The 12,074-nt window shown below is 40.1% G+C and overlaps 1 protein-coding gene across 1 annotated transcript in view; it reads left to right on the top strand.

Annotated features, from left to right (window-relative positions):
* The window catches only part of loxl2a (lysyl oxidase-like 2a), a 35,037-nt gene that overhangs the window by 8,671 nt on the left and 14,292 nt on the right, over positions 1–12,074 (top strand). The window contains exons 4-5 of the mRNA XM_055208728.2: positions 8,145–8,353; positions 11,732–11,948. Coding sequence (XP_055064703.2) covers positions 8,145–8,353; positions 11,732–11,948 — 426 coding nt within the window. The remainder of the gene's footprint in view (positions 1–8,144; positions 8,354–11,731; positions 11,949–12,074) is intronic.

Genomic DNA, 12,074 nt, shown 5'->3' with positions numbered 1-12,074 from the left:
GGATTCATGCAATAGTATAGCTATTACTCAGCTAATCATTATTGATTTATATATTTGTTCCTAATAAATGCTTTTTCTCCAAATTAAGATTTAACACAGTCTGCAGGTCTGCATTCTTGGCAAAGAGAAGACAGGCAACCTGAAAGTGTGAAATGTTTGCTAAACTAAACCTTAATCCATATGAAGCCTCTAAAATCAGTTGACGAATCTTTAGATCAACAGATTTTCAGTAATGAACTTCAAAACACTGAGTCTTGTCTTGTTCATAGATCATAAGTAAGAGTAAATGCTTATACTCTGTTTGTCACAGTGATGGATTAAAATGTCTAGTCACCATCGCTTAAAAGCACGCCCTTAAGTCAACAAGTCAGTGCCAGGTCTCGACCGGTTGTCTGGACAGAATGCACCTCTAGAGAGTCTTTGTTGTAAATGTAGCCGGAACAGGTCAAAGTTCACGATTTTCCTAAGGGTAAAAGGTTTTGTATTTCCTTCACATTCTAGTTCCACAAAAGTAGGGAACTGGATATACTTAGTGATTTCTAGACAATGAATGCTGTCAGATTTCAAATTCGCAAACCAGGAAGTATAGATGAAGAGTTCAGGTGTGAGACTGGTCAGGTATGATGTTTTGAAAGCTAAACTAGACAGTATTACAGAGAAGTAACATTTAAAGCTCTAAGCACATTGAAATGGGATTTGGACACATGCAATACCTCTCTAGGCCTACAGGAGTCAGTAAGGAGCAGTAAGTAGGTCTTAAAGGGGTGAAGCCACGAGTTAAAACTTATGTAAACATTTTTGCACTCTTTTGGCCCTGTCCCAAATGGCACACTCCGGACTTGTGGTCCTCCTCAGAGTCCACACTTTGATGACATCATGTAGTGCAGATTTTAGGGACCCTTAATGCTAGTCCACGTGGGTGCACCGGAGTCGTGTTTTGGGACAGACTCGAGCGTCACGCCAGAAATGGGAAGATAAGTTGCCCGTCAGTGTGAACTCCTCCCTTCCGTCTTCGGATTGGTCTGATTGCTCTTTCGCAAAGACTTCTGGGTTGGTAAAGTGCGCAAAGCCTGCTGCAGTGCGGGCTTCACCGGAGACCGCATCAAGGGGGCAAAGGGGGCGCTGATGAGCACACTTCAAAGCCTAAAAATGACAGATGGGACACCCTAAGGTCTCATAGACTAAGCGAGCATGCGTAATTTAAGGCCACGAGACCGAAAGTCCACTTGAAGTGCGCCATTTGGGACAGGGCCACTATGGTGCAGTTAAATACGGGCACTTCTTCACCTCTTTGCACAATTTCTCATATATTGCCTCTATTGTTGATGTAGACTACCTTGTGAATCAACACCCCTCATGCCATTAGATTTAGCAGCTTGATCTTTTTTCTTTTAATGATTTAAATTCCCAACTTTAATTTCTTCTGCACACTGTCTTCCATGTTTACTTTTATGTCTCTGTTTGTTTTGTTGTTGTGACTGGTGTCAGGAGCTGCTTGGCGCTTTTGTCACGTGAGGCCAAATGTTTGGGAAATCACGCAAATTACATTACTATAGGCCTAGGTATTGTAACCTTATCAAAGAACCTAATAAAATTTGAAAACGTATATTCCCAAATATTTTATATAGGCTATAGGGAATTGCACGCAACATTCATGGGTTTTTAAATTTTGATTTTAATGACACGCCCAAGTAACAATTTCATTACCCAACCCGCAGGTTACCTGCAGGGCCTGCCGGTTATGAGACGACTTGCGCATCACTAGCGCGTACTATTCTGATGACGAAATTTGCGTACTGTACACTGACCCTCGCATATGCATTAAAATTAAATGAGATCCACGTGTTAAGATGTTTCTTCATCGGTAGCACCATTTACTACCATTATTAAGCTTGGAAGACCCAGGACATTTTCTGATATAACTCAAGTTGTGTTCATCTGAAAGTTGATAGTCATATGCATCTCGGAAGATAAGTAATCCTGGTATAATTGAACTATCCTTTTAATTCCAAGGCTTGTTTGGACCAATAGTAAACATTCTCAAAGATGTTTTTGAAACAAGAGTTAAAGGTCAAGTTAACCTAGAGCAGTGGTTCTCAACTCCAGTCCCCCCCTCCCAGAACATTTTAAATGTCTCTATATATAAAACACCTGATTCAGTTCATCAGCTTCTTAGTGTGTTAATTAAGGAAATGTTTAAAGCTCCACTGTGTAGGATCTACTCCCATCAAGCGGTGAAAGTCTATATGACAACCAACTGAATATTACTTTCTAGCCCCCCCCATTCGGAACGCGTTTTAACTCGTACGGTGGCCCGGCCGTGTCATGCCAAGGTTAACATGGCTTCCAGTAGCTACAAAGCAAAAGCAATGAAAAAAATGAACAATTTGCAATGTCATTTGCGTGTGATCCATCAAAGCACACAGATTTATGTTTAACATGGAAAAAGTCTGATTGTCATGATATGTCCGCTTAAAATCACATACAAAAAGCAACCATAAACGTAGCTTAGACACTTCTTTTTTCATCGACGCGAGGAAATTATCACAGGGGCTGTTAAACTTGGTATTAAGATGTTTTTTTCGTAGATCAGATCACAAGTGGACGAGAGAGACACATTACGTTTACACTTGCTGTTTAAATCCTTCTCTTTTTGTCCATTTTCGACCGCTTCTCTTCAGATTACTGAGGAGATGGTCTGTGGACGAGTCCCTCTGTCATTTAATCATGAGCTGCTGGAGTAATGACGGGTTTAAATGGACGCGAACTAATATGTCAGAGTCCAATGCTTATGTTTAAGTAAACGTTACATGTCCGTGTATATGTAAGAGCTTTCTCTGATATTGGTGAAATAAGATCGCTCAACTTTCACACGCTTGTAAAATGAAACGAAAGACGCGCAGATCAGACGCTTTTATCAATGAAAGGCTAAAAATAGCGCTGTACACCGTGTGTTTGTGTTAGAGGTCAGAAAAGATGAAAAACATTTATCTCAGTACCTCAGATTACATAAATGGGCGGAGAGACGGCGTGTGGCTGTTCCAAGACATTAAACCACATGCATGTTTACACTAACAAGTGTTATGCATACCCATGTTCAAGTTTACAACATAAACTGTATAGATGTAAACAAATATGCTGAATTACCTGTGGTGAAGAAAGTAACTTAGCAACTTCATTGTCCAATGAGCCCCATCTTGGAAAACTAACTCCAATATTGACTTTGGTCTTGATGTTTTTCCTGTTGCGTTGTCGTTTAAAATCCCTGTTTCGCTTCCTTGGCGACTTGTTTTAATGTCCTCGAGAATAGTTCTTCAACAGGCTTTCAAAGCATTAGATTGCAGGTTTATCACGGCGTGCAGCCGAAGGATTCAGTCTAACGCAGGTCGCATATCCGGGCTGCATACGTCATCAAGCCTGGTTTATTTAAATTAACTGAGCATTACATTCGCAAGTCATAAGCATATTACATCAATTTACAATTAACTAAGAATAAATGTCAGCTTTATAATTGTTAATATTCTGAAATTAGACTGTCTTGATGACGTATACCGCCTACACATGCAACCTCCGTAGGCTTCAGCTCGCGGCCAGCTTGAGTGTACTCTGAAAGCGCGAAAGGCGGAGCTTGAATTTCAGGAATGTCCCTCGTCGGCGAATGTATTTCAAAGATGGAGGCACAACATGAATTCAGCCAGAGAGCGCTACGGTGGTATGTATTTTAAATAGCAGATTCTACACTTACGAGAATATTTTGATTAGTGGGGTGGAAGTAATTACACATGAATGAGCACATACTTTTGGAAGAAAACATGGGTTTTTGCTAAGAATTAACTAAAAAAAGTACACACTGGAGCTTTAAAACATTCTGGAAGGAGTTTAATGAGTGGAATCAGGTGTTTCATATCAGGAGACATCTAAAACATTCTGGGAGGGGGGGCCGAGGACTGGAGTTGAGAACCACTGACCTAGAGCATTACCATGGATCTGACTTGTTCATGGAGACCCGTCACCCTTGTGACCCTTCACTAATGTGTAAGAGTTCACAATAGTTCTGTTTCACTTAATTTCATTCTCAGTATAAGTGCCGTCCGACACAACGATGACCCTGAAGACAAGAGACCATCTGCAAATTGCATTTCTCCTAGACATCTGTAGACATCTTGGCTTTGGAGTGTTGGTGTGATTTTGTGGTTGTGTTTGAGAGTGTTGGTGTGACAACAACTCAAATGTAGAAGCTTCCTTCTTCTTCTGGTGGCTGTGAATGATTCAGTGCATCTGTGTGTACATATGTCTGGGGCTTGTGAATATGAAGGAATTCCCCAAAACCCAAACTTGTATGATAATCAGACGTCTTTACACAAAGTCTATGGGACAGGCACGTGGAGGATCCATGTTAAACACGTGGATAGGAAGTGAATAAGGGGGCAGAAACGCTCACTTGATTTCCACCGCACGTCTGCACCAGATGCCATCGCCTCTCTCTCATCTACATCGCGAAGCCCTGCTGAGCAACACTAGCGGCATGTAAATATTTTCATATCTGGATTCTGTGAACGTCTAATGAAGGTGGTTTTGTCCCAGCTGGCACGTCAGCAAGTGAGGAACGTCTGGATCATGAAGGTCTTGCTTCCCTTTCCACCCCCATCCAATGCAGTCCTGCTGCTACTGTTTCCATTGCTCACACATGAACCGTCTGCTCTTAAATGCAGTCATATGCGCATGGTTTTTCACTTATATGAATAACTGTAACCCACTTGTGCTTATGTTTTGGATACATGAATGTATATGAGCTGACAGATGACATATACAGTCTCAAAGACCTTACTGTTGAATCTCATTTCTAAAGCACGTGTACAGTAATACACCTTGAGTTTATTTAAAGCTGGTTAATAACTTCCCAGGTTAGTTTAATAGAGCAATGGTAGCTCCTGTAACATAACTGGACCATGAAGCCAGGGTCATTAAATTCAGTTTCAAATGAGGCAGTTTTGTTTGGATTAACAAAGGAATTCCCCCACAAAACATTGGACTTGAGGTCTCATCTTCTTAAACTTGCCATCCTGTCAATCAGATGACATCATTCACTAATCCTTCATTGATGGTCAAGGCATGTCACGACATTCTTCAAACTTCACAGTTTGTTAGTTTTTTGTATGTTAGATTATGTCTCAGTCTTGTCTTGTCTTGGTTTTGTTCTGCCTTGGTCTTGGGTTTGCTTTACCTTGATCTTGGTCTCAACACACTCTTGTCTTGGTCATGTCTTGGTTTTAAGATACTCTGGTCTTGGTCTTGTTTTAGTATCAACACACTCTGGTCTTGGTCATGTCTTAGTTTTAAGATACTCTTGTCTTAGTCTTAACACACTCTGGTCTTGTTTTATTTCCAACACACTCTGGTCTTGGTCTTAACACACTCTGGTCTTGGTCTTGTCTTAAGGCCGGGATACACTGCACGATAATTGGCTGTTCCAGACGAAAGATTGCCATCGTGAAACTATCGTCACGATTTATGTGATCGTGGCTGTCCATCGGTGGTCCTATGTCGTACAGTGAGAGAGGTTCAAAGATGGCCGTTTTCCTGGTCTTGCGTCCAAAGATAGCCTACGATAGTTTTCTGACAGTGTCAGAAATTCGGCATGATCACCGCACAGTGTGTTTGCTGCTACAACCTGCGCACCGGTATTTGTTTACCACGAGCGCATGCTGGTGACGTTGCGCAACGTGTGACGCAGCCGCCGAAGCTTCCGTGTCATCATCGTACAGTCTACATGCCTCTCGTACCCGAGTTTAAACGATACATGTCGCACAGTGTGATAAGGTAATGATCTTATAAGAGGACAAAAATCTTGCAGTGTATTTCGGGCTTAAGTCTTAACTCACTCTGGTCTTGTCTTGTTTTAGTCTCAACACACTCTGGTCTTAGTCTTTTTTTGGTCTTAACCCCTCAAGTCTTGGTTTAATCTTGGTCTCAGCACACTCGGGTCTTGTTTTAATGTCAACACACTCTGGTCTTGGTCTTGTTTTAGTCTTAAAGTCTTAACCTCACAAAGTCTTGGTTTAATCTTGGTCTCAACACACTCTGGTCTTGTTTTATTGTCAACACACTCTGGTCTTGGTCTTGTCTTAGTCTCAACACACTTTGTTATGGATCTTGTTTTAATCTGAACACACTCTGGTCTTGTGTTAGTCTTAACACACGTTGGTCTTGGTCTTGTTTTGCTCTCAACTCACTCTGGTCTTGATCCTGTCTTGATCTGAGCCCCCTCTAAGTCTTGCTTTTGTCTTGCCCCTGACACACTCTGGTCTTGATCTCAACACACTCTGATTTTGGTCTTGTCTTAGTCTCAACACACTTCGGTCTTGGTCTTGTCTTGCCCCCGACACACTCTGGCCTTGTTTTGCTCTCAACTCACTCTGGTCTTGATCTGAGCCCCCTCTAAGTCTTGCTTTTGTCTTGCCCCTGACACACTCTGGTCTTGATCTCAACACACTCTGATCTTGGTCTTGTCTTAGTCTCAACACACTCTGGCCTTGGTCTTGTGTTGGTCTCAAAACACTCTGGTCTTGTGTTAGTCTTAACACACGTTGGTCTTGGTCTTCTTTTGCTCTCAACTCACTCTGGTCTTGATCTTGTCTTGATCTGAGCCCCCTCTAAATCTCGCTTTTGTCTTGCCCCTGACATACTCTGGTCTTGATCTCAACACACTCTGATCTTGGTCTTGTGTTAGTCCTAAAACACTTTGGTCTTGGTCTTTTTCTGGTCTCAATACACTCTGGTCTTGGTCTCGGATTTAGGTTTTAATGACTAAGCTTAATTTACAAACACCCCATATAACAAATAATAAAATATCACATTATGGTTTTAGTGGTTAATTTTATTGATGTAAACACAACTGTTCATATAAATGTTAATTAAATTATTTTACCTACATTTTCCATCGGCACAGCTTGTTGATAAAAGGTCCATTGTACTCTACTTGTCACAGCCGATCAACCTGTTGAAAGTCTTATGTGGGAAAAACCAGAGCGTGATCAAACAGGATGTCTCTTGGGTATAAAAATATACAATGAAAGGTGTTTGCTCTGGACTTTAGGCAGAGGTCATGCAGTAAGGGAACATACGTGCGCTCTTCCTCGTAGCTTGCAGGATGAACCCTGCTCACGCCTCTCAACTTCAACACTCGGCTCTTTGGTTTCCGACAGCATTTCAGAAGTAAAGCAAACAGTGATGTGTCTGAATTGAGTGCCCACTTCAACCAAACCCAACCCATTAGTCTGGACTTTTTATAGTAATATTTACATTAAAATCAGATCTTGCTCACTGTGCGTCTAGAGCATTTGGGTTCTTTCCTGGTCTTTGAGGCCTCAACATTCCTTTAGCTCCGTTTTGCCGGCCAACCTCTCTCTCTCTCTTTCTCTCTCTCTCATACACATTATTAACTATCCGTATTAAACATTACCACATGAGTTAAATTAGATGTGAAAGACCTTGTTTCCCCACTATCCTGTATTATGGTTACCATGATCATTTAAATCTTTAAATCTTGTCCCAGAACCTCCTCGTAGACAGAACAGCGATATTAATACTACACATCTGAAACATTCCTTTTAGTTGATATCATAAGAGAAAGCCCTTGCATTAAGGGTTGTGGGTCCATGTGAGTGTTATTTTTCTTCAGCTAACAAAAATACTTTTTCAATTTTATGAATTTAATGTCTCATATCCTTTTTACGCTATGTTCTGTGGTCTGGAGATTGTGAATGAAATGGATGACTGATTCATGTGCTATTTTAATTTAAGTTCACCGAGGTTAAATACACAACAGAATCTAAGTCAACCACTGCAATGTATTAAGAGCATTTATAATGATGCTATTCCACTAAAATGACAACATTTGCTGGTCAAATTCCTATATTGACCTTGTTTTTTACATCATATCTGGTCAACATTCTCAGTTGTGGGTCTGGCTCCTCTATATGGCCCTCAAATTCCACCCTGGAGGAGTGGAAGACAGCCAGATTAATCTTATAATTAAAATGACTAAAACGTTCCCAAACTTCCCAAGTAACCTATTAATCTTCACACTGATGCATTGTGGGAATTCTGGAAGTTCATTAAGCACTCTTTTGCTTTCACCACAGACCATTGAAGAAAAGGTAGAAGAAATCCGTATGCGACCCATATCGTCCCACCTTAAGCGGATCCCCGTCACGGAGGGGTACGTGGAGGTGAAGGAACGAGGAAAGTGGAGGCAGATCTGTGATGAACAGTGGACACCAATGAACAGCCGAGTTGTCTGTGGGATGTACGGATTCCCCGGAGAGAAAAAATACAACAACAAAATCTACAAGTAAGAAAAAGTCCCTTTTCTCATAGTGAACTCCAGCATGGAATCACAAAAACGATTTCAGATCAAATCTGCTTCATGCATTGTTGTGCTTTGTAGGAAAAGAGGGACCGTGAGCCATGCATGAACTTTTTTCCTATTTGGAAAAACAATATAGTTGAAGAAAACATACTAAAGTATAAAACCATGGAAGTGATTGTTTCACGAGTTTAGCAGTTGTCCTCAGATGCTTGTGAACTCCCTTTTCTAGTGAATCATGTCCAGATTGCCAGAATGTTTCCCAACATACTTCTTGGCAGCTTTCCAATCAGAAGAGAACATTGTGTTTTTCCTGTTAGGGACACTGTAAAGTTTTCCTAGGATAAATTCTGTACATAACAGTTTTCCCATTTTAAAAAAACTTTTACAAATATGCAATATTAAGCAACTAAATTAAAAGCCATATCATGTTCATGTATGTAACCCAGTCTGTAAAAACCCAGCAAAAGTTATTTTTTGTGATTAACTGTTTTATACATTAAATCATGCTACATAATATATATAATCTGTGAAAATATAACCTTAATATCTTTAATATTGATATTATTTAAGGTCATGTGTCAAAGATTGAAATCAGATCTAATTAGATTATGAGACTTAAGCCTGGCTTACACAGACAGGGTTACATATTTAAAGAAACATGAACATTCCTGAAGATAAATATAAAATGTTTATCCCATTTTAAGTGTTTTCCTATTTATTTATACATCAAGCCACATACTAAAGAAAGAATGATATTTAAACTAAGGTGAGGTATGTGTGTTTGCTGGAACATATAGGCCTAAGGTGGGGTGGTTAAATCTCTGGGCCTTTTCTTTTAGAAACATCCCGAAGCACAAACATTTCAATATACACTTGTTTTCTCATCCCATTTCCTCCGACAGCTTGTTTAATCACACCCTTAAAATGAAATGGTTTCTTTTGCCCACCCTCAAACACATGAGGTGTGGTTGTCCATTGGAAGGTTTGACCGGTGAAGTGCTTCTTTTAGCTGCCGTATTGAAAGGTTTCTCTGTTAGTTTATTGCATTTACCAAAACTGTAAAACAAGCAAGGAATCTGCAAAATATGTAATTATTTCCAGGAAGATCTGTAACTTACTGCACTGTAAAAAAATGCAGCATAAAGTTGAAATAACTTGGTTTTGCGAGTCAGTTTTACTATTTTAAATTTTGACCGGTGATAAGTTGACATAACTTATAAAAACAAGTTGAAATTGTTTAAGTGTGGCAGTTAACAGTAATTAACAAGAATTTTGACTAAGATTCTCAGTTTGTAAAAACTAACAAAAAATAGTGCATACAGTAAATTTTTTTTACAATGGACATCTATAGACAGTTTCAAAAGTAACAACCTAAACAAGCGGCTTTCGTGGTCAACACGTAACTTCCAGTAAACTCCACTAAGAATAAATTACAGCAAAGTACTTTAAAAGCAAAATAAACAACACGTAGATTACCTAGAAACTAAAACATTTGTTATTTTCGACGAGGTATTTGTTCAAGAGTTCAGTTTAGCAACTAGTCAGACCATAAAAAAACTGAAACTGGAAGTAAAGTTCAGACCAGAAGCGTATTGCGTCATTGCACATGCGTCCGATGAATCCGTCTATACATCCAAAATAGGTACAAAAGGTGTTACTGGGGCACCACTGTGAGAGATGCAAGAATTAGTTTTGTTAGTGTTTATTTTAATATTTATCCATTTTAGTTTTTTAATAAATAGAAGATTAAGTTAAAATTTTATGTAATGCTGTTGGTAGCATTGTGTAACATAACTATATTATCATTTATCAGTGGTGTATAAACACCTTACAAGATGAACTATATTGTTTTTATTACCTTAGAATGAGGTAGTCGGTTTTTATGTAAATACACCGCGCTGTCATGTTTCTACAGTGGCCCTAAACAAACACACTGTTATATAGAGCGCGTTTTGTCACTACATTGTCTCAAACGATAACATATGCCGGCTACCATAACTTCACTATGCGTTTCGAAAAGGAGGGGTGAGCTGTTAACTGAGGCATTGGTTGCAATTCAAGGGGGTCACATACCGGACGAGAAGCGCCGCGTCACGTCTAGGACAACTCGGAGGTATCGTACACCGAAAGTGCACATTAAAGGAGCTCTAAGCGAATCTGTGAGACGTCACTTTTTGTTGATGTTTGAACTGTTTTCAAACAAACGGAGCGTAGCTAACTCCTCCCGCTCCCCCTCCCTTCCGTGCTTTCATGAACGCGCCCAATCCCCACCCCCAAATCCTTCTTGTCGTTTATTGGCTGGAACACTTTGTTATGGTTTCTGTTTGTAGGTTTGGCCACTTTATTTTTATTGCAGTTTGTGGAGCCTGGGCTGTCTACAGAGATCGCGTTTTTTTTTACAGTTTGATCAGCGGACAGGCAGCAAGCAGATAGTGAGGAGATGTTTTCTGTATGTAACAAAAAAATGTTTTATGGTCTAAAACACGTGAATTCGCCTAGAGCACCTTTAAATAGCGCAAGCTTAGTCACATAGCGTCTACTTCAAAATGCTAAATATACGTTAGCAGCCAATGTTAATCGCTAACGATTTGGGACAAATATGATGTTATTTAATGTTAAACTATGTGAGTGGCGCGACAAGGATTTGAGCAACTTCCTGAGTCATAGCTGGGTGCCGCTGTCGAACAATGTGTTTGATTTTTTTTTTTTTGAACATTGCTGCGCGGCGCTGAGCTGCGTATCTGGTGTGCGACCCCCTTCAGTCTCACCCCTAAATGTCACTAAAAATCACTCAGTGGACCTTAAAAACGATAGTTCACGCAAAACTAAAAATTTGCTAATTAACTTTTTTTTTGCTGAGGTATAAAGCACAAAGGGTTTAAATTGGACATGCTGGACTTATTATCTGGTCTGCTGATCTGAAGAAACATGCAGGGTGCACAGATTGTTTGAATCAAGATGGTTAGTGACCATTTCTGACCTAGGACTTTCTCTAGGACTGGGCTCTGTACATACAGTAACATGAGAATCATGAGAGAAGTTTTTTCAGGCTTAATGTTAATGTAGCGTAGCTGCCACAGGCGATGTCCAATCCCTATAATAATCAGTATTATGTTATTAGAGATGCAAAAACAGATCCTATTAGGTGGGTAGAGCATTGCATTATTAACACCAAAGTTGTGTGTTCGAGTCTTAGTGAACATACATACTGATAAAATGTATAGCTTGAATGCACTGTTAGTCACTTTGGATGAAAGCATCTGCCAAATGCATAAATGAAAAGAATTAATAATTACATCTGTGTTCTATAGTTCTGTCATTCTATAGCAAAACTGAAGCGTCTTCTTTGTTGGGTTTCAGATCCATTTCCATGCGGAGGAAAAAAAACTACTGGGGTTTCTCTGTGAACTGTACAGGAAATGAAGCCCAACTGTCGAGCTGTAAATTGGGCAAACCCCTCGGGCCAAAGAGAAACGACACCTGTGGACGTGGTCTACCTGTGGTAGTGAGCTGTGTGCCTGGAAGAGCTTTTGCCCCCTCGTCCTCTATTGGTTTCCGAAAGGCCTACAGACCGGCGGTTAGTTGCATGCATCTAAACAAATGACATCAGCCTCATGATTTGATTGGCCTTGGTTACTAACACTGCGCTGTAAAGTGACAGTGCAATAAAAATACCTCGGCTAGGAATCTACAGCAATTACAT

Source organism: Misgurnus anguillicaudatus, chromosome 12, assembly GCF_027580225.2.
Source record: "Misgurnus anguillicaudatus chromosome 12, ASM2758022v2, whole genome shotgun sequence".
Classification (NCBI taxonomy): domain Eukaryota; kingdom Metazoa; phylum Chordata; class Actinopteri; order Cypriniformes; family Cobitidae; genus Misgurnus; species Misgurnus anguillicaudatus.
Note: the sequence above shows the minus strand (reverse complement) of the source record. Positions and strands in the feature narration are given on the sequence as shown.